The 23,037-nt window shown below is 36.5% G+C and overlaps 1 protein-coding gene across 1 annotated transcript in view; it reads right to left on the minus strand.

Annotated features, from left to right (window-relative positions):
* Window positions 1–23,037, minus strand: part of LAMA1 (laminin subunit alpha 1) — a 143,409-nt gene that overhangs the window by 82,951 nt on the left and 37,421 nt on the right. Inside the window, exons 4-11 of the mRNA XM_044658067.1 lie at window positions 13,847–14,089; window positions 11,269–11,448; window positions 9,575–9,664; window positions 8,316–8,433; window positions 7,383–7,561; window positions 3,419–3,518; window positions 2,634–2,791; window positions 616–756 (exon numbers count right to left, since the gene is read on the minus strand). Coding sequence (XP_044514002.1) covers window positions 616–756; window positions 2,634–2,791; window positions 3,419–3,518; window positions 7,383–7,561; window positions 8,316–8,433; window positions 9,575–9,664; window positions 11,269–11,448; window positions 13,847–14,089 — 1,209 coding nt within the window. The remainder of the gene's footprint in view (window positions 1–615; window positions 757–2,633; window positions 2,792–3,418; window positions 3,519–7,382; window positions 7,562–8,315; window positions 8,434–9,574; window positions 9,665–11,268; window positions 11,449–13,846; window positions 14,090–23,037) is intronic.

A 23,037-nucleotide genomic window follows, 5' to 3' on the forward strand; every position in this document is an offset into this window, starting at 1 on the left:
ATTGTCTCCGGGATAAGGGAGGAAAAGGAGAGGAGGAAGAATTTGGAACTCACATTTTTAGAAAAAGAATGTTAAAAACTATTCCAAGTAAATTAGAAAAAATATTTTTTAAAAAACTTGATCTCCAAAATAATTTTTTGGACAGAGGTTCTCTATAATTTGGAAACTGAACATAGACACACAGAGATGGTTCCAAATTGAAAAAAATATGATCTATCCTGTGTCCATAAATCATTCCACTTATAATATTTGGAAGATATTAGTCTTATTTTTCTTTTTAAGTTAGGTTTTATTAAATTAGCAAGCATTTATTTTTTTTCCTGCTCATCACCCACAACTCAAAATAATGAAGAGAAAAAATTCGTAAAGCTTGTAACAACAAATAAGCATGATTAAAAAAAATTCCCAATTGGCTATGTCCAAAAATGGATATCTATTTCTACATATTAATCTATAACCTCTCAAGAAACAGGTGAATAGTATTCTTTAACATCAGTTCCCTGGAATCATGGTTGATGATATTGGCCTGATTGTTAAGTATTTCAATGCCTATCTCCTTTTATATTTAATGTGATCACTTTAGTAATGCTTAAGTTCATGGGCATAGAATCATACCTCGGACACAGGCCAGAAAAGGCTATCACATACATCAGAAACGCCGAAACAAAAGCATTCCGTACATCCCTCAGGGTTGTCTTTGTTTAGATTAAATGAGCCCGCCTTGCAGACATCACACCTGTCTCCTTCCACATTTTCCTGTAAGTCAGCACAAGTCTTCTTTAGCAAAAAACAGGTACAGAAGAAGCAGATAGGTTGGCATTTCAGAAGAGACCCTCTACAACTTAGTAAATTATCTTTAAAGAATTATAGTATTCCCCTCATGCCATAGGCAGGATCAATTTGGTGATGAATCTTTCTGACTTAGCTAGGTTGGGTCCATGCACAATACACATCCAGTCCACCTTCAGGGTCATCCTCAAGGCCTTTCCTACTTAGTAGGAACTATCAGAGCTTCATTTCACTGGCAAGAACCATTATTAACACCCAGGGACATCTCCCTGCTCACAAATACTTTATGGTGTAACAGCAGCCATCCACAAATGGAGTTTTACAATCACCCTAGAGCAAACATTAATAATATAGAAATAAGTCTTGATCAATGACACATGTAAAACCAGTAGAATTGCTCATTGGCTTGGCTATGGGAGGAGGAGAGGGAAAGAATATGAATCATGAAAAAACACCCTAAATAAAATGAATAAATAAACTTAATGTAAAAAACAACAACAAATGGAGTTTTAAGATTTATAAAGTAATTTCTTCACAATAACCCTGTTCCTGTTTACTTTCTGCTAGAAAGCATTTCTAAAAAGACTAATATTTTTAGAAATTCAGTTGGTCTTATAATCTTCAGCACTTATAATTTGCTGTGCTCAGACAAAGAATCTATAACATGTCCCTAAAATCTAACTTCTCAGTATGAAGGACAAAGTCCTGGCATCGTAAGGGAAGCCTTTTCCCATTCCTCCTACTCCCAGTTCTTTCTTCTCTAAGATGATCTTCTGTTTCTTCCCAGTTTAGCTTATATAAACCTTGTTTGTATATATCAATAATAATAATGGCTAAAAGTAGACAGTGCTTACTATGTACCTAGGTACTGCACTTAGTGCTTTTCAATTATGTCATTTGATCCTCACAACTTCTTTGGGAACATAGAGGTTATTATTATCTCCATTTTACAGATGAGGGAATTGAGTCAGACAGAAGTTAATTGACTTGCCCAGGGCATACACAGCTAGCAAATATGTGAAACTAGATTTCTTTTTTTAACCCTTATCTTCTGTCTTGGAATCCATACTGTGCATTGGTTCCAAGGCAGAAGAGTGGTAAGGACTAGGCAATGGAGTTCAAATGATTTGCCCAGGATTCACACCGTTAGGAAGTATCTAAGGCTATATTTGAACCCAGGACCCTCCCCATCTATAGGTCTGAGCTGTCTTCTATAAGCCTGGATTTTAATTTAGGTCTCCCTAACTCCAAGCTTGACACTTTATCCATTGCATTGCCAGGCTTGCACATGATTTCCCCCATTTAGATTGTCGGTTCTTGATTGCTATTTTATCCTTTCTTTGCATCTCTAGCACCTAGAACCTGGAACTTAGTGGGCACTTGATAAATGTCAGTTGACTATATATCTTAAGTATACGTAATTATTTTCATGTTGTGTCCTCTGTTAGAAAGAGAGCTCCTTGAAGGCAAAAACCATGTTTTTATCTTTCTTTCTTTTTATATTTCTTTTGTCGTCTCTAGGATTCAGAACAGTGCCAGGCACATAGTATATATTTAGTACATATTATTGTCTGAGTGGTTCCAGGAGGACTGGCCATGAGATGCTGAAGGGTTTGACAGCAAGTTTACTGATTTCTCATCAGGCTACACTAAAGTCCATTAACTCATAACCCAGCACCTACTAAAATAATTTTGGCCAGGGCATTTGTGTCCTAATTTTGCAAAACATGGTACATTCCTATACAGAAGACTTCTACTCTCTCATCAGTCATTATTTGATTACACCAGAAAAAAAATATATGTCTTTTCCTAGGAAAAGCAAAGGAAAAATCAGTATTTCTTACCTTACAAAGACAAGGCTCATCGCATAAATCACTTACGCTTCCAGCCTCATTGCAAGTACATTGAGAACATAGAGGATAGCCTTTGTAACCAAACTGACAACGATCGCATTGTTGCCCTATATAACCTTCTTTACATTGGCACTGGCCAGCCAAGTTCCCTTAAAAGAGAGAAATGGAGAAGCTCGATAGTGAAGCAACAAGCAGTCATAAGAAGAGATCAAAACGGCACAACACAGGGAGAGAACGACCCCAATGCAGCACACTGCTTGGCTGGCAGGATTCTCCATGGCCACATTGCATGCCATGTGAGTTAACACAAAATCCCAATTTTATTTCGAATGTCCATGAGGAAACAGAAAAACTAATTGGTTCACGGGAAATTCTTGACTGTCTCTTCGTTTGAATGCTGCCTCACTATGCACACTTTCTCGAGTAACTGACCTTGCATTTGGTGGTTTGGTTTCCCCCCCTCACTTGAAGAATGGAAATGATGGACATTTATCATTTTAATAGGAATGCTGGGGGGCTTTGTGAGATGATATTTTCCAAACATTTTTAGCTTCTTAGAGGATATTAAATGGACATGTTATTAATTCTAAGTTCCTATGTGGTTTTATAGCATTTTCCCCCCTTTAAAAATGCTTTCTGTACATTATCATAGACATACTACGAAAATGTCACATTGATGAACTTGCACAGCATATAAACATCTGGAAAAATCAGGTCTAAATAAGTAAGCAAAGGAAAACAAAAAGCATGAACACACTCACAACCAAAGCACTTACCATCATTCTGGAGGCCATCTTCCTTAGTACAAACTGAACTGAGGGAACCCCAAGGATCACAATTACATGGGCGACATGGGTATTCGTCTCTAGGAGAAACCTGAAATAAGAAGAAATGTTAGCTTCCATTCTCCTAGAGGAGTCATTGTAATGAATAACAGTAGAATTGATAATAAGCCAAATAAAAGACAGGTTCAAATCCCAATTCTAGCATTTACTGAGGAACCATAAAAAGACTTTCCAGGCTTCATTTTTCTAATCTGCAAATTGGGAATAATTACAACAGTAAGCATGAGTCAGGATTTGAGCTCAGGTCTTCTTAACTTCAGGACCAGTACACTCTTTCCCCACTGTATCATCTCACTGCCTCATAATAATCACATTATAATATGATTATTATAACAATTACAAGAACAATGATTATATCATGAGACTATTGATTACGAGAATAACTCATGACATTTTATGATGTTTGTTGTTTTGGTTGAGTTGCTTCAGTTGCATCTAACTCTTAGTGACCCCATCTGGGATTTTCTTGGCAAAGACTTTAGTCATTTGTCCCTTCCTTCTCCTGCTCATTTTCTAGATGAGGAAACTGAGGCAAATAAGTACCCAGGGTCACACAGCTGTGTCTGAGGTTAGATTTGAACTTGGGAAGATGACACTTCTTGACTCCAGCCCCAGCATTCTCTTCACTGCAGTACCTTGCTGCGCTATTAATCTTATTACTGAGGATTTATTTTTAATATATAATGAATTATTTTTCATATTTGGGTTTTGAATTAGAAATTCAAATCAGTCCCCTCAGCCTCTGTACTTATTCCTTTATGTCCCATCCAAAGAACTTCTTCCATCATAGAATAAATAGGCAAATGAGATTGTGAGATGTCTTACTCTAGATGCACCTCCATGTAGCACAATTGAGTCCTTGACTCTTTCTTTAAGAATCATTGTAGGAGTCAATTATGATTGGGCAGAGCTCAATCCTTTCTCCCCAGCAGACAAACAACAAATGACTAACCACCATATACCAGGGTATCAGAGTTGAGCATTTTGATGGATCACCACCAATTTGATGGATCATCTCCAATTAGAATTAAATTGGGAGGTCCAAGTGAGGGTCTGAATAATGAGCTCTCAAATTGCCTCTTCATGGATCTGTGTAAGGAGGCTTCCTGGTCTTTGAGCACCAGGAGAGATCATAATCAATTAATTTATTGGTTAATGCTAGCCTAATCAATAAATTGATTTTCTTACCCCAAAACTAGTTTCTAGGAATGTTTGTCTCTTTACAATATGATTATTATAACAATTATAACTATAATCATTATGATCATACCATAATTAGAATAATCATAATATTTTATGATAATAGTTATAATAGTCCATATTCATATTGTCTTATGATGCAAACTTTTAATGCCTCATAATGAGCTGGAGGTGAGTGACCTTTGGTTTTGGAAGGCTAGGCTTTTGGGACACAATCTGACAGGTCCTACACCGAGCAGAAAGAGCTTTGGCTATAAGCCCAGTAAGAAACTATCACTTGAGGACCATTTTAATTAAGACCGAAAGACCAATTTTTCCAGGGTTATTGCATGGTGACCCATTTTTCAAGGTTAATAAGTCCTAAACACTTTCTACTAAATCACGAGGGATTAGAGATCTGTGCTAGTGGATAGAATACTATTCACAGATGAAATCAATGCTTTTTAAAGTACAATTTTCCAAGCACCACCTGTCACTAATATAATAACCCCCCAAGAGGTATTATATTCCTACCTTTATTTTCCAAATAACTGAGGTTTAAAAAATGTTAGGTTACTTGTCTCTGGTTGCAGTTAGTGAATTAGAGATAGATTCCAAACCCATGTCTAATGAGACCCACATTCTTTTCTCTTCCAGAGAAATAATTTAAAAAACATTTTTCCAGATTACATATCAATTCATTTTCTGTTATGTTGCAATTCATATTCTCTCTCTCCCTCTCCTCCCCAAAAAGGCAGAGAATATGATATAGATTATACATATAAACAATATATTTTTTAAATCTTTTGCTTTTTGCTCATTACAAGGAGGTAGGTAATTTAGTGTATACTCTATACTCTATAGCATATCCAATAGCAAGGAAGATTGATGTTCAAGCCTACCCTTTGAGAATGACAGCAATGAAGTTCAAGGGCAACACATTATCCTTTTATACCGCCAGTGCTATTTTCTTTCTTCAGCCCCAGTGAGTTCCATTCTCTTCCTAATAACAGATCTAGAGCTAAAAGAATCTTAGGAAGCCATCTAACTCTAACCCTTATTGTACAAATGAATCCAAAAAGGTTAATATGATTTGCCCAAGATCACTTAAGTAATAAGCAGAACCAGGTCTGCTAACTCCATTATAGTGCCCTTTCAGTAATATTATCCCACTTACTTCTCTATGGCATTCATTATGAATACAGAGCTATAAGAAGCATTGTTAAGGAAATTTAGGTGTCAACTTGTGTCAGCTTAAAAGCCACATTATTGGACAAATCTGTTCTTTCATAGTTATTCTTTTGAAAGTGAGTCAGAAATACAGTATATATATAGCATGGTATGTATACTATATTATACACAGTATATATATAGCATGGTATGTATACAATATAATAATATTATATAGACTAAGATAAATATAAAGTCTTAAGCTTGGATTCCAAAGTCCAAGGGAAAGGAGACATGGCCAACATGTAGCTCACAGAAAAGGATCTGCAATGACATGTAAAACCCAGTGGAACTACTCGTTGGCTATGGGAGGGGGGTGGGAGGAAGGGAGGAAAAGAACATAAATAATGTAACCATGGAAAAATATCCTAAATTAATTAATTAAATAAAATATTTTGAATCACAAAAGAAAAAAAAAGGATCTGGAATTTTGGGTAAGTTGTAAACTCAATGCTGGTGAACAGAGTGCTTTTGCAGACTGAAAAACTAAGAGAACAAACATAGCACTCCAGGATCTAGGGAAGTGATTGACCTAGTTTATATTGACCTATCCAGATCACATCTGCAATATTGTGTTCTGTTCTGGGTGCCAAATTTTAGGAAGCGCACACTGATAAATGAAAGAGCATTCAGAAGAAGGTGGCCAGGATACTGACTCACCTGTAGATCTTGACATAGAAGGCTCAGTTGAAGGAACTAAGGATATTAAACTTAACAGAGAAGCATAGACTTAGATCGTTATTCTTCAACTATTTATAAGTTTGTGAGATAGAAAGAAAGATTATTCTTATTCTGTTGGTTCCCAGATGACAAAACTAAACACAAGAGGTAAGTTTCTAAAACGTAAGCTTGATTTAGATAAGAAAAACTTCCTAACAATGAGTTAGCAACAAGTAGAATTGGGTCTCCTACAAATTCAGGACTTAAAGTATGGATGAGCAGATTCTCTTTCAGGTGTGGACGTGACTAGATGGGCTCTGAGATCCATTCCAATGTTTAGTTTCTAGAATTCTACAATTTAATTTAGTAAGATCTAAACACTGCAACTTTGAACAAGAGAAATTAACCTAGACTTAGAAGGAAGTGGTCCCCTGAAGAGAGTAGCTAGGTGGTACAGTGGCTAGAGTTGGTCAGGAAAAGTCAGGATGAGGTGACTTCAGACACTTCCTAGCTTTATGACTTAGCCTAGCCAAGTCTTAAAAACCCTGTTTGCCTCAGTTTCTACATTTGTAAAATGAGCCGGAGAAAGAAATGGCAAGTCATAGTATCTTCGTCTAGAAAACACCAAATGGGGTCACGAAAAATCAGATATGACAAACGAACTCAACAACAAGTCTCTGAAGAACGAGGGCAATTCAGTATAAATTAAAATCTTGGGGAAAGATTGGATTTTCTCTTATAGATGCTGAATGTCTAGATTATCTATTTCAGTCCTCAGTAAAAAGTCTAAAATAGCTAAAATGAAAGAAATATATCATAATCTTACTGTGTGCGGCCTGTAGTAGCCATCAGCACAAGTTTCACAATTAATTCCTGCAGTATTTTGTTGACAATTAATACACACTCCTCCACCTTTGAACTCGCCGGCAATATTCATACTTTTCTTCTGATCAGCTACACTCTGATCATAGTAACAGTCTTTGGTTTTATTATGGCAGTTGCATTCTAGAAAGAGAAATTAAAAAAAAAAGAAAGAGAAATGAACCAATTAAAAAATACTTACTTTGTCTTGCATTTGAAATATTTTCTCCCTGCCCCTAGTCCTACCCCCCAGGGCTCCTCAATTAACTGCAATTACTTATAGTTATGGATCCATCTAATTTCTAGGCTGAAAAATATATTACAGTCTGGAGTATCTCATTTTAACAAAGATTAAAAATATAACAGTTATCAAACTGTGTCATATTTAAGTTTCAAGTCTATAAACATATTTGAGACTCATAAATTTAACTTTTATTTTTATTTTATTTATTTTTAATTTATTTTTATTGACTAATTATGAAAAATTTTCCAAGGTTCCATGATTCATATTCTCTTCCCACCTGTCTCCCATAGCCAACACACAATTCCTCTGGGTTTTACATGAAATTTCATTTTAAAAAATACTTTACCTCTTTTGTCTTAGAATCTATATATTAAGTAATGATTCCAAGGCAGAAGAATGGTAAGGGCTAGGAAATTGGGATTAAGTGACTTGTGCAGGGTCACACAGCTAGGAATTGTCTGAGGCTAGATTTGAAAATTTGATTTTTCTGTAAAAAAGTTGTCAATAGACAACTTTAAGTTCTAGGAACTCTTTGGATCATAGTAGAGGTTAAAAGGTTTTGTTAAAGCTACTAGGTAGGAACTAATCGCAAAACTGAAAACTTAAAAAATGTTTACAAATGAGGTCGACACTCTATTTTGTTAACTTATTTACCTTCACATGTGTTTCCAGAAGAAATAGTCCCAGGTTTCCAAAGCTGCTGATGAAAGCCTGGGCAACATTTATCACAGCTGTCTCCACATGTATTATGTTCACACTTACATATTAGCTTCTAAATTAAATGCAAAATTATTTTTAACATAAAAATTAAATAATTGCATGCTCCACTCAGAGTATGACACTGCCACATCAATAATAACTTATCATTTAAATAATGTTTTCAGTTTTGTGAAGTGTTGAAAATTATTTTCCAGAATGTTAAACCAATTTACAACTATTCCAATTTATAGTAGTGATATTAGCTAATCAAACCCTTTGATCTAATAATAACTTCACTTGAGAACACACCAACAACAGAAAAAAGTAACCTATAATGATCTATTCATAATAGTACTTTTTAGAGTAGCAAAAAAAAAGAGAGAAAAAAGTGGATGCCTGTTGATTGGCTAAATAGCTAAACAAAAGAGTAGTCAAGTTTCATAATGAATTTCTGTGCCAAAGGAAATGATGACTGAGGAATTCAGAGAAAAGAATTAAGAACTGCATGAACTAATACTGAGCAAAGAAATGGAATATAACATACACTGTGACTACAAAAATGCAAATGAAAATAATACTAATAGCATGAGATACTGGATAAAGGTGGTGAATTTAAAGAGTCAAAAAGAAATCAAATGCCTCCAGAGACACTTACTATAATGTGTGACCCTGGGCAAAATACTTATCCTCCTAGCCTCAGTTTCTCTAGCTATAAAATGGGGATAATAATAGCATCTTATCAAATGAGACAATATAAAGTGCTTTACAAAGGCCTTATAGAGCCACATAAATATTAGCTTTCTTAATATGTAGGTGACACAGATTCAATTGCTGATCATTTATAACAATAATCAGTTCTGAGTCTAGAAAAAGAGATGATCAAATATCATTTCCTCCTTTCAGCAGAGAAGGTGAGACTATGGGGATAAAATGCTTCATATGCCACAGCCAGGGTCAACATTTTGTTAAGTTTTGTTTCATTACTTTTCTTTGTTACAAGGAAGTGTTCATCATAGAAGATGCGGGTGGCACTATCAGGAAATGACTAACTGAAACATCAGCAATAAAACTGAAAAAAATAAATTAACAGACAATGGAATGTACATCTTGCGTTAAATGATGCCACCTTTTAATAGTAAAAGGAATGGTTCTTTACAGATAAAAAGTTAGTATTTCTCTGTTGTTTCATTGAAGTGTTAGATATTCCATCTTACCTTTTTAGTTGCATCCAATGGACAGCTATTAGCATGACCATAGCAAATACACATTCCTCCAATGGAAATATCTTTTATAGAGTAGTAATACTAAGAAAAAATAAAGTTAGAAAATATATTGCCATTACATTTTTTTCATTCGGTAAGAAAGGTTTAAAACTTCTCATTAAAGTCATGTTACTTAAAAAGTCTTATTCATAGAAACTAAAGACAGTTTTTGAATAATGCTGTTCACTCTATTTTATAAATTGTGCCCCCCTCAAAACTGCTATTGATCCTGGTTTAAATGAAGTAAAAGTCACCAAACTACATGATTCATCATAATATAAAATAGCATAACTGAAGTTACCCAATTCCCTGGGATGCTTGTTCCATGAACAACTGTGTATTATACATCTTTTTCTAATTCACCATACAGTAAATGGCATTTATGTCTGGTTAGTAGAGTTACTACACATAATATCAGTGAGACTAAGATAATAGTTTTAAATCTTTTCTAGCGAGGAGGTTCAATTAAAACTAGAGATTCAGTAAGCAGTGCCATCTTTTACTGAAGAAATATTTTACTTTATTATAATCTTCATCTAGAAATGGATGTCCCATTAACATTTTAAATCCAACATGTCAGAAACTGAAAATTCACATCTCTCCCTTCTTCTTAACTTACCTTTTTCTGTCAAGGGGCTCATTCTCCCAGACACCCAGTCCTTTAACCCGAGGTATTACTGTCAACTCTTTACTCTTTGTCACATCCCACATCCATTCAAGTGTGAACTCCTATCATATCTACCTCTTTTTTTTTTTTAAACCCATACCTTCACTCTTAGAATCAATGATTAGGCAATGGGAGCTAAGTGACTTGCCACGGGTCACACAGCTAGATAGTGTCTGGGGTCAGATCATTTCTACCTTCTTAACATCTCTTGGATAAGCTCCCTCCTCTCCTCTGACACTGCCACCACACTGGAACAGAAACCTTTTCTCACCTCAAACTTGGACACCCAAAAGAGCCTGCTGGTGAATCTGCCTGCCTCAAGTCTCTTCCCACTCCAATTCATACTCTAGTCAGTTGCCAAAGTCATTACAGGTCTGATCATATCACCAGCTTATTCAATAAATTCCAGTGGCTCTCTATTGTGTCTAGGATCAAATATAAAACCCTTCATAAGGCCCTTCATAACTGTTCCCTATTAACTCTGCAGTATTTTTATACCTCACTCCCCTCCATGTAGTTTATGACACAATGACAGGACCTCCCTTCACACTCCACACACCATTTCCTGACTGAATATTTTCACTGACTGTGCCCCATGCCTAGAACTCCCTTCCTCTTCCCCATCTTTGCCTCCTAATTTCTCTGGCTTCCTTCAAGTTTCAGGTAGAGTCCTACTCTCTGCAAGAAGCATTTTCCAGTACTCCTGAACTTTAATGCTTCCCTGTTGCACTTGATTGATTGATTTGTGTGTTGTCTTATCTCCATTAGTCTATGAGCTCCTTGAGGACAAAGACTGTTTTTTACTTTTATTTGCATCCCCAACACTTACATCAGGGCCTGACACAGAGTAGGCACCATAATTAATGCTAAAACTGACTGACCTTCCCTGAAATAAATTTGAAATAGCAAAATCAAATAATTTTTTTTTTTTACTAAACCAGAAAAAGCACTAGAGTGAAAAAGGATCTTCTGTACTTACTCTCCTTGTGACAATAGGATCCAGATCTTTAGGATCACGACGACTAAGTGTCATAAGATCAGCATTAAGAGTTCTGATCTTCTGAAAGGAGAGACGAACAAATCGAGCTGATGTAAAATTCAATAATGTGGGTGAGAGATCATCAGCACCGGGCCTGCCATTAATCAAGGACGTATGAATCTGAAGAGAAAGACAAATCATTCCTTACATAATGTATTGACCCTAGTAAACCAGTCATCCTGACTTTTGTCTTACCACTGGACTTTGGATGGCTCTGGAAAGAGAGAAAAGTTGATATTTTGGGCAATTCTAATTCATGAACAAATCATGGTATCACCTAATGATATCATTGATCAACAACAACCCACTAAACCTTAGACCAGTGTAACATCAATTTCTGCTAAGCAAAATGGATAACAGGATGAGTGACACCCAACAGTTTTAGAACTAACCTGGATGCCATGAGCCAGAGGGCAAAAAGCAATTGCTGCCAGGACTATAAAAGGCAGGGACTGGATCAGGAGGCTCTCTCACTCCTGAGAAGGGGACCTGGGTGGCTGGGTAGGTAGGCCAACCAACCTGCTTAGGTTACCAGTATCCTGTTCCACAAATTATCACATCCTCAACTTCTGGATAGAGCTGTACTGTACATTGATTATTTATTATCAAGGAAGAATACCATCAATTCTCAATGCACCTGGTTAGGGCCAAAGGTACCCGGCCTGGCCTGAGTGCCACAGAGAGGGGAACCTCTCCAGCAGACAATCTCAACCTGACCAATCTGTGATTGCCAAATCTGATCATCCTTAGTATAGTGGAGTTACCCAACACCTGCTTCCTTCAATCCCTGATCCTTCCCTTGAGTTGGTTACAATTAAATCCTAAAAGTTCACCTAGCTGAATGCTGTAATTATTCTAAAGTTCACTACCATATTCTTTGGATCTAAGGGGAAAGGATTACTCAAACAAGATCAAATCGCAGTCATAGGCATTGCCCATCAAGTTAAACCCAGGATAATGGTTCAGAGAAATTATGTGATTCAATTCACAGTTTCTCACTTGATCACTTAGTCCTGGGCACTGTTAAGGGAGGTGTGTGTGTGTGTATTCAGCTAAACTTCATATATTTTGTGGGACCAGTGTTCACTGCCACAACTCGGTGTCCACCCAAGCTTCCCACCTCACTCAGCTTAGGTCCTTAGACCATCAGAGGACCTTGGGCCATTTCTCTCTCAGAACCTATCCAGTAGCACCATTTCGCTCATAACACCTGTGATGGTGAACCTTTTAGAGACTGAGTGCCCAAACTGCACGCTCACAAGGCACGTGAGCAGCCCCTTACCCCAGACAGGAGGGAGGAAGTGCTTACATTGGCTACTGGGCAGAGGGGCAGGGCATGTGAGAAATGACCTCAGGAGTGTGTGGAGAGGGGGAGGAAGTAGCCCTGTCCAGCATGCATGTCATAGGTTCACCAACACAGCCCTAGACACATAAAGCAAGAGACCTCAACTTCTAAGAAGCGCTAGTTCTCTACTTTCAGCATATCATATCATTAGTTTCTTCATTTTGACATCATATCATTTCAACCAAGTTAATGTATGGGAAACCAATCATCTAATCTACTCAATAAAATCAGCTTTATAAGAGTGTCATTGCATCAATTACCCACAAAACACCCCAACATATACCTCCCCAAGAGGGACAGAAATAGGAAACTGCATTTTGGAAAGGCAACAATTAAGCACATGGAAAGAAAGCAAATGTGTCTTTAATCCATTGAAGTTATTCATCCCAACTAGCAAAGCATTGCTAATGACTCCCCCTCCACCTCCCCTCCATCCTAACAACCTCCCCTTTTTTAAACATATCTGTCTTCTCTTCTATGAGAATAGCCACAAGAGAAACCACCACAGGTTTTTCACTGATTTCTATAATGTTTTAAAATAATTTAGTAAAGGCTATGAATAGATGGCGATGGGGAAAAGACAACAATTGCCTTTAAGCCCATAGAATGTCGTACTCTTTTAATTAGGCTCATTCTTGAAACAGTGTCAAGGGACTGGTGCAGAGTTTCAGCTGTGATGTACGCTTCAGACAGTTTTCTGTAGTTTTAACTCACCAGACCCAGGTGCTTCTAAAAAATGAATCATTTTTAATTAAAACTTGACTTTAAAGCAGAGCATATGCACTCTGGATCCTTCCAGAGCCAAAATGCTACCATGCTTCATTTTCAGCTATCTTATGAACATGTGACCACATTTTATAATGTCAAATATGCATGTGTGTGTGAAATTAGGATTTAACTTTCTTCTAAGTAATTTAGTTCTTTCTTGAATATTGTAACAAGTTGCCCTTTGGAAGTAATTTGTGAATGGCAGTCCTAAGGGAAAAGCCACCATTCTAAAGAGTATTATCAAAAAAGTCTGAAAGATTTTCTCTTTTCTTTTTCCGTTTAAAAAGATCACCGAAAGAAGCAAAGTAATGGGATCCATTTTGAGTATTTAAAAACATTAGCTTTTGGGGATGGCTGTTTCTAACATCTTATTTATGAACATCTGAGAAAAATATATAAACTCACCTCGCCATGTTCAAGAGGCACCAATTTAGAATAATACGAAGTGCAGATGACTTCATCGTCTTTCTTATATGTAGGAGGTCCCAATCGTGGAGTTATATTGTATTGAACCAAACAATCTGTGTCACTAATTGCATAATACTGCCATGGAGAGAAATGTATTCCGTCTATAGATCGTTCCAAAATCCAATTCCCTGGACGAGGAGAATTAGCAGCTTTGATGATGATATATGCTACTTGAAATACCTAAAAGAAAGAGGTTGGCAAAATAAGCATCAGAAATTGGTTAGAAAGGAGAACCTTATACACAGAGATGGATACACTGTGGCACAATCGAATATAATGGACTTCCCTACTAGCAGCAATGCAATGATCCAGGACAACTCTGAGGGACTTAAGAGAAAGAACACTATCCACATCCAGAGAAAGAACTGTGGGAGCAGAAATGCAGAAGAAAAACAACTGCTTGATCACATGGTTTGATGGGGATATGATTGGGGATGCAGACTCTAAATGGTCACCCTAACACAAATACCAATAATATGGAAATAGGTCTTGATCAATGACACATGTAAAACCCAGTGGAATTGCATGTAGGCTATGGGACGGTGTTGGGAGGAGGGAAGGGAAAGAACATGAACCATGTATCAATAGAAAAATATTCTAAATTAATTGAATAAAATTTTTCAAATAAAAAAAAGAAATTGGTTAGAAGTGGTTCAAAAATAATCTTCATGAGAAAGTGGTTACATTCTAATATAAAAGCTTTGTCACATTTGTAAACCAGAATTTGGCCAGTGAAAATTGGCCCATAATTGGAATTAAAGATTTTTTTTCCAAATAGCATTAGTTTGGTTACAACATTCTAAAATTCCCCAATGACATCTATATATTAATTTCTATGAATAAAATAAGAAGGCTTTCCTTCTTTAATTCTGTTTTTCTTTACTTCTCTCTTTTTTTTTTAACAGGAGTATTATTAAGTAATAATTTTGTTGTCCGTCCCTCATTCTGAAGGGGACCAATGACATCCATTTCTAGGAACAAGCTATGGGCCACCAATAGGAATGAGGTTTCAGAATACAAAACACATTTGTGGGGAAGTATGAAATAGTAAAATTTGGAGAAAGACCAGTAATAGAAAGTTTGGCATGAAACCCAAATAAATCATATCATCCCAAGAACATTCATAAATGAAACTAATACCAGGACATAAAATAAAAAACGAAACCAATTCATTAATTTTACTATTTCCACAAGATTTCTGGATGAAAGTCAAAGAAGCTCTGATGCCAAAGGTGACAGAGATTTATGAGTAGTTCTTGGCACCAATGAGTCTCAAGTGATCATGGCAAACAAGCTGTTTCCTTCCTACAGATAAAGCTCCAGGATAGCTATTCCCAGTCTTGGAGAAGAGTTCAGCTTCACTCCAAAGCTAGATAGAAAGACAGAGTTTCACCCCAGAGTCCCACTCCCATGTCCATGCACAGCTACTGAGAGCTATGAATCCAAAAATACCATTCCTGGGAGGCTTTACACATTTCAGAGCATGGGACCTGCCACACAGTGTGTCCAGAGTCATAGACAGATGGGAATATGTTGCTTCAAGAGTCAATACCTCAAGTATAATTGGATGAAGAAGACAGGGGGTATGCAGCTTGATTAAACTATCAAACTACTGTGTCATTGAAATTTTGAGGTCTCTGGTCTAAACTTCCTATAGAAGTTTAGGGGTCTTTCAAACTACATTTCCCATGAACTTACTGGCTTCCTGTCTTGCGTAATAATGTAGACAGAAAGATAAATAGTGAGTGGCTGGATTGGCACTTCCTCTTTGGTGACTTGGAGATGATCCAGGATGGGGAAAGGAGGTAACAAGGAGCATCTTTTAAACTGACTCTTAACTTGACACATGGCTTCATTTTTCTATTAACTACCAACAAATTTTTAATACCCCAATATTTTTAAATCTATCCTTCTATATCCATTTTATTTTTTACACTACCAATTGGGATATCATAGAAGGGCACAACCAGATCAGATCCAAGTTACATAATTAGTGGGGGCTGCTGGGTGGCTCAATAGATTGAAAGCTGGGACTAGACATGAGAGGTCTTGGGTTCAAATCTGGCCCCTGAAACTTCCTAAGCTGTGTGACCCTGGGCAAGTCTAGCTCTTACCACTCTTCTGCCTTGGGACCAATAACAGTATTGATTCTAAGGTGGGAGGGTAAGGGTTTAAAAGTAAAACAACTTAATATGCTATTTGATTATGACCAAATCACTGATCCTCTTTTTATTATAAAATGTGGAAATAACACTTATCATATTTACCTCATTGAGTTGCTGTAAAGCTCAAAAGAGTGAATGTGCTTTTGCAAATCCTTAAACAGTAAAGGCTTCAGCATTATCATTGTTTTGACTTCCATAATATGGATACTGAAGGCAACTAGGTGATTCAGTGGCGAGGACGTTGGGCGTAGACAGGAAGACCTGAGATCAAATCCAGCCTCACAGTCACTTACTAGCTATGTGACCCTGGCAAGTTGCCTAACCTTGTTGATCTTAATTTCTTCATCTGTAAAATGAGCTAGAGAAGGAAATGGAAAACCACTCTAATGTTGCCAAGAAAATTTCAAATGGAGTCACAGAACTGTACATGACTGAAACATTGGAATAACAAGAAGTCTACTAAGTGAGAAAACTAGGTGAGGCAATAGATAGAATCCTGAACCTAGAATCAGGAAGATTTGAATTCAAATCTTATTGCAGACATTTACTGGCTGTGTGAACCTTAGCAAGTCATTTAATATGTTTCTCAATCTATAGACTTTCATCTATAAAAATGAGATAAAAATAGCATCTACCTCCTACAGTTGTTATAAAGCACTTTATAATCTTCAGATCTCTAGATAAAGGCTAGCTATTGCTAACATCATCATTATTCTTATTAATATAGAAAATATATATGATATATGATATAGAAGAATAAAAGATCCAAAAGAAGAAATTCTCTTGCCATTAATAAGGTGAGTCAGATAGCCACTGAGGTCCCTGCACATTGTTTGATTATATGATTTGGAGTATGATGGACTGGGTCAAATTGGAGGGATTTCATGAATAAGTATAACTAAGGACTGTTGAAGGCAGGGATTTAATTTGGTAGGTTGTCAATTATGATTAATTGTATTACTTTTGAAATCACAGCCCTCTAGTCTTTTTCCTTTTGGAATCCTTACTTTCTGTCTTAGAATCAATACTATGTATTAGTTCTAAGGCAGAAGAGCAGGAAGAGCTAGGCAATAGGGGTTAAGTGACTTGTCCAGGGTCCCACAGCTCAGTAAGTGTCTGAGGTCACATTTGAACCCAGGACCTCCCATCTCCAAGACTGACTATCTACTGAGGCACATGACTCCCACTAGTTTTTAACACACATTAGAAGTAAAATCTCATCTTAAAGTTCAGCCAACTAGTCAAATGGCATTTATTAAGTATCTACTAGGGTCCTGACTCAGTGCCAGTTTTGGAGCATACTAAGAAAGGCAAAAGTGTCCCTGCCCTCCTGGGGCTCACATGAGGACACCAGGATTTACAATTAACAGTATTTCAGATATTTTTGCAGGTAACAAAAGAACAAATACTTTGTAGTATTACCTTCCCAACATGAAATACACGATCCCTCCTCCTCCTCTCTTTTCCATAGTTGACTAAACCGCCTCATTTCTTACACCATTGCCTGAGCAACAAATGAACTATTTTTGATTACACAGGGGTTTTTCATTGGTTTTAAAGTCATTATCCTTTTGCTGGAAATGCAACTGATGTAGTTAATGTTAAATCTAATTTCAAAGTGGAAAGCAAACTCTCCCTGGCCCCCAAGTTAGCCTGTATGACTTCCACTGGAATGTATGATGAGGTTAAAAGATTTGACTAAGACATAGAGAAATTAAAAAACTTGACCCAAGTCACATGGCAGGTATGTGTCAGAAGCAGGTCTTGGACTGGGTGTCCTTGACTCAGAGAATGGTTTCTGGATGATTCTTTACATCATGTCAGATTTCTATTTTTTTTTAAAAAAAAAGATTCTCAAGTATACTTAAAAATGCAAGACTGTGAATTTATTATTGCTATGTGAATTATTATTATGTGAATTTATGTGAGTATTGAAAAACAAACTATTTATACAAAAAAGCATAGATTATATGTTCCTGATATTAACACTCCCCTGATTTTTAAATTACTCGAGGCAGGCTATGTGTATTTTCTACCATTGGCACATCTGCACGTGCCAAACTGAAACTTCTGAACCTCTACCCAATTTCTCTGGAGGTCTTTAGTTTGCACAGCTGTGTTCCCAAGCTAATCATTTGCTCATTTTAATTTGAACCAACAGTTTTCCCAGACCTAATTTCCTTACCTTAACTGAAAGGGTAAAGAGCAGACCAAAGCAAACCAGGACTTCAGAGTTTCTGTACATTTCCAAGAGTTCCTTTATAAATGCACAGCATTGATCCAAGTGGGGTAAACCCCTACGTGAGCAGCCACTACAGCATCCTATACAAAACTAATTAAGCTACTACAAATTATTAACAAGAAATATCAGACTGGGCAAGGCATCTGATAAAGAGAACACTTCTAAATGTAAGTGTATGTATACTGCACTACTTAATTAGATCCACTGATTTTAATCATAAGATTTAGACTTAGAAGAGCTCTTGGACTCTGGTGCAACCCTTTATTTGATGAAGGAGAAAACTTGAGTCACAGAGGACACAAATGATTTGCCCAAGGTCATACAAGTAGCAGTTCAAGAATATGAACCCAAGTCCTTTGATTCCTTTGATTTCCAATAATCAAGTTGTTTCTGATAAATGGTAGTTTCCCTAGCAGTCACATATTTATAGCTAGCCTTCCCCTATCAGTATTCTGCTTTTCACCCGTACTTGGTAGGATATTAACCACTCATTTATCTTTTTTTTTAATCTTCTGTTCTAGTAATAACTCTAGGACAGAAGGGCAAGGGTAAGGGCTAGGCAAATGGGACTAAGTGACTTGTCCAGGGCTAGAGAACTTGGAAGTGTGTCTGATACCAGATCTGAATCCAGTTCCTCTTGACTCTAGTCCACCTAACTGCCCCTTTACTTATATTCTTTGTTGATGTCAGATTAAGGCTTCACATGACTAGACACAGCAGAAATAATCACCTTCTCCTTGATTTGTAGGCAGGTAGGTGGAGAGATGGATAGGGTGCTAGACCTGTGTCAGGAACACCAGAGTTCAAATCTGGCCTCTACTGTGATCCTAGATAAGTCACTTAACCATTGTTAGATTCAGTTTCCTTATCTGTAAAACTGAGCCAGAGAAGGAAATGGCAAGTCACTCCAGTATCTCTGTCAAGAAAACCCAAAAGGGATCACGAAGATCAAATGACTAAATAATAACAACCAACAACCAACATTAGACATCACTGAATGTTAAGAGAAGGAGGTGACCTTAGAAATAGTAACCTAGTCTGATAGGTTTGGCAATGAATTGAGCATGGGACTTTGAGTAAGGAAAAGTTCCAATTCTGCCTCAGATACTTCCTAGCTATGTGACCCTGGCCCTGTCACTTATTCCTGTTTGGCTCAGCTCCCTCCATCTGTCAAAAGAGCTGGAGAAGGAAATGGGCAAACACACCAATATCTTTGCCAGAAAACTCCTAATGGGATGATCAAGGCATGACTAAAAAGAACTAAACAACAACAACCCTGATAACTGGCATTCTTCTGACTGATAAGGAAGAGTCTTCCCAGGAATCAGAAAAATCTAACAGATGCTTGGATGGCCAGTTACATTTTATTATCTTTTAGAGTAAGATGAAAGCTGTGGCACACTGAAAAATGTGATGATTCAAGCCAGAAGATCTGAGTTCAAAAGATTTCTACCTATGTCACTCTGGGGCAAATCACTCCTGTGCCTGTTTTCTTATCTGTAATATGAGCAAGGTCCCTCTGAGATTGCTTCAAATTCTAGATACATGATCCTATGATTTCACAACTCTATGTCTGTTCTAACATATTAGCTATCTCTCTTAGTTTGATGTCAAGACTCAAGGCCTTAGGGATTTGAAATCCTAAAATCACATCGTAATATAAATAAAAGTTTCTGGCTCAGAAATCAATAAAGCACTTTGAACATCTAAAGAGAGAATATCTAATCACTGTGTGATTTGAATATGTCATCAACTAATCTATTCACATTTATTAAGCACCTTTATTATATAAGGTATTGGGGAAAGGCTTAGACACCTGTTTTGTTTCTACAATCAGGGGGGCTGACAGTCCAGAAAGTACCATAGTTAAAAGTCCAACTCTATTTCAATAATGTTGTGTCAGTTCAACACAGTTCACATTTCTATTTCGGTTTTGCCTCCAGATAAAACTATTATTGGCACAATTCATTAGCTCATTCACAAATCTCAGAGTCTCTCGAAGACTGAAAAGGCCATGACATGACAAAGATTTGAGAGTTGTAATTGAAGTTTTCACTAAGTGTCTTGTTTTTCAAAGAGACAGATTTTCCTGAGATGGGGGAAGGGAAGGGAGAAAAAAACAACAGTTTCTGAAAGTACTTTTAAAGGAAGTGACAGTGCTGGAGGGGGGATTCCAAGCTGAATCCTGTGGTTTTCAAAGAAGTGTTTCTCTCTAGAAACTGAGACCCCTCAGGCCTCTCTTTCCAGCCCAAGGAAAACAGAACACATACTTAACTGAGCCTTAATACCAACAGTTTTTACATCTCTTCAGTATATGAAAATACCCTTTGTTTAAATAACAAGACACTTCTATGATTGAAATAGAACAAAGCATATCATACGCAAAACAAATTATTTAATATGGGTAAATAATAAGTAACTTATTTTGTTGATTTTTGTCAATTTCAGCATAATAAAAATATTTTTAAATAATTGATTGCCCATTAAATGAGACTCCAAAGATATAAAGAGCATATAATCTAGTTGAACAGATAAACAGAACTTTGCCCTGATGTAACCTTAAAAATGGAATAATAACATCAGCAGCAGTTATAAGAATTATTTTTACAATGTGCAAAAACTCTCAGGAAAAAAAAAATCAGTATCACCTAAAAGCTGGTATCAAACCATCAAACTGAAGGTACTAAATGGTCAAAACTAGGCCCTGTTCAATACTTGCCTTCTAAGAGTGTGAAATTTCTGGAGATGTAACATTGTCACGTGCCAAGAAAACACAGAAACTGATTCATTATTTCACATAACTAAGGAGGTTTTTTTTTTTAAGTGCATGTATGAACCTGAAGGAAACTGATCTTCTAAAGATAGTGCTCCTCAGGCATCCTGTGGGCATTTTCAATGACTATCATTTAGGAAAAGGTAAAGAACCCTTATCAAAGCATCACAAAACCTCAAAAGGCCTCAGAAAACATTTCCAAAATGAAACAACAATTCACTCTGGAATATCACTGAAAAACAGTCATCCTCCCTCCTCCACCTGAAGGCCTCTTATGAGAGGGAACCTACTGAGACTTATTTCATGTTTGGACAACTAATGATTATGAAATGTCTCCTTCTAAGTCAAAAGCTGCTCCTTGTACATCTTCTACATTGTTCTTTGTTCAGTCTTCTAGGGTCAGGCAAAACAAGTGAGTTTCGCCCTCGACGTGCTTGAAAACAGCTGTCGTGTTCCCCATTTTAGTCTCATCTTCGAAGACCTGACTGCTCACCTTCAGTTTCTTCTCCTGATCTCCCTGTGGTCTGGCTCCATTCTTGTCACCCTTCCAGATATTCTTCTCTGGACATGCTCTAATTTTATCAATGTCTTTCCTAAAATATACTTTACAGAACAGATATAATCTGACCAGAGCAAAGGCACAAGAGAGCTATCACTTTTCTCATTTTGAACCCTATGAGGTATAGTACTACGATTCTAATTTTATAGATGGAATAGACTGAGACACAGGATGGTAGATGAGTTTTTTCATGGTCATATAACAAGCTTTGTAGCAAAGGATAAGTTTGAATTCACCATGAACATCCAACTCCCTTTTCTCTATTATTGTACATTGTCTTTCTTATTGATGGACTACCCTATTATTTTAAGACAAATATGAGTATTCACATGAAATTGACTTAGCATAGTTTAAAGATCTAATTCTAAATATTTCCAAAGGATATTTCAAATTGCTCATAATAAAGCTTTAAGTTAAAAAAAAAAAACGAGGTTGGGAAGGGGGCACTCATCTAAATCTTTTTAAGCTGGCTTTAATTATTTCTACTTGTTCATACTTGCCGACCTATTAAAACATTGAGCAATTCGAGATGTAGGATTTTGACTGTGTTTTTGCATTTTGTAGCCCAAAAAGTTAGTTTTACAAAATAAAGCAAATTTTTATCAAGAGAAAATCTTTTCAAGATCCTGTGCCCAAAGGTAAAGAATCTATGGAAGAGATGTTTCCATGTGAACAAAAGACAATGGAGAAAAAAGATAAGCATTTGGAGGTCAGAAGTTAGTTTCTTTGGTTTATTTTAGAAGGTCAAGGATTAGATATAATAGACTACACTTTCAAATCATTATTAAATTCCCAAACTAATAGTTTCTTTTAATTTTTATTAATTTTATCGACCAAATTTAACATAATCTAAGTACTTTAAACTGTTCATGGCAAGTCTAATTTAAAGAAAAATCTGTGAAAAGGTTATTTAGAAATGGAATCTTATTTTGTTCACATGTATATATTTACTTCAACTAATTCCTAAATAGTTTCTGAGAGATTCTGCCAAAACCCTTTAATGAGCTCACTTGTAATTAGAAGCATCTCTTTGCATATAATTAATGGCTTACCATTCTTAAAGTTTGCTCCCAAGTTAAAGTTGGCCTTTGCTTTTTTTTTTCCGCTTTAATATATGGAGTAAACCCTTTCTTCATGGAGAACGAAGATACAAATTTTAATCAATCACTTTGGATAATCACATTCTGAACTATGAGTCCAAAATTAAGTCCAAATCCATATACTGCAAAAACTTTGCAGACAAGAAACTCTGGTCCCAATGTTCCCATGGAACAAAGAACCTTCTATGATTATGCTCTCATAACAGAGTACTACTTCCTAATTAAACCTACACAGAAAACAAAAGCACAAATTCAAACTGCAGCTTTGTTTTAGATAACATTGGAAATA

The sequence above is a fragment of the Gracilinanus agilis genome, chromosome 1 (assembly GCF_016433145.1).
Source record: "Gracilinanus agilis isolate LMUSP501 chromosome 1, AgileGrace, whole genome shotgun sequence".
Lineage (NCBI taxonomy): Eukaryota > Metazoa > Chordata > Mammalia > Didelphimorphia > Didelphidae > Gracilinanus > Gracilinanus agilis.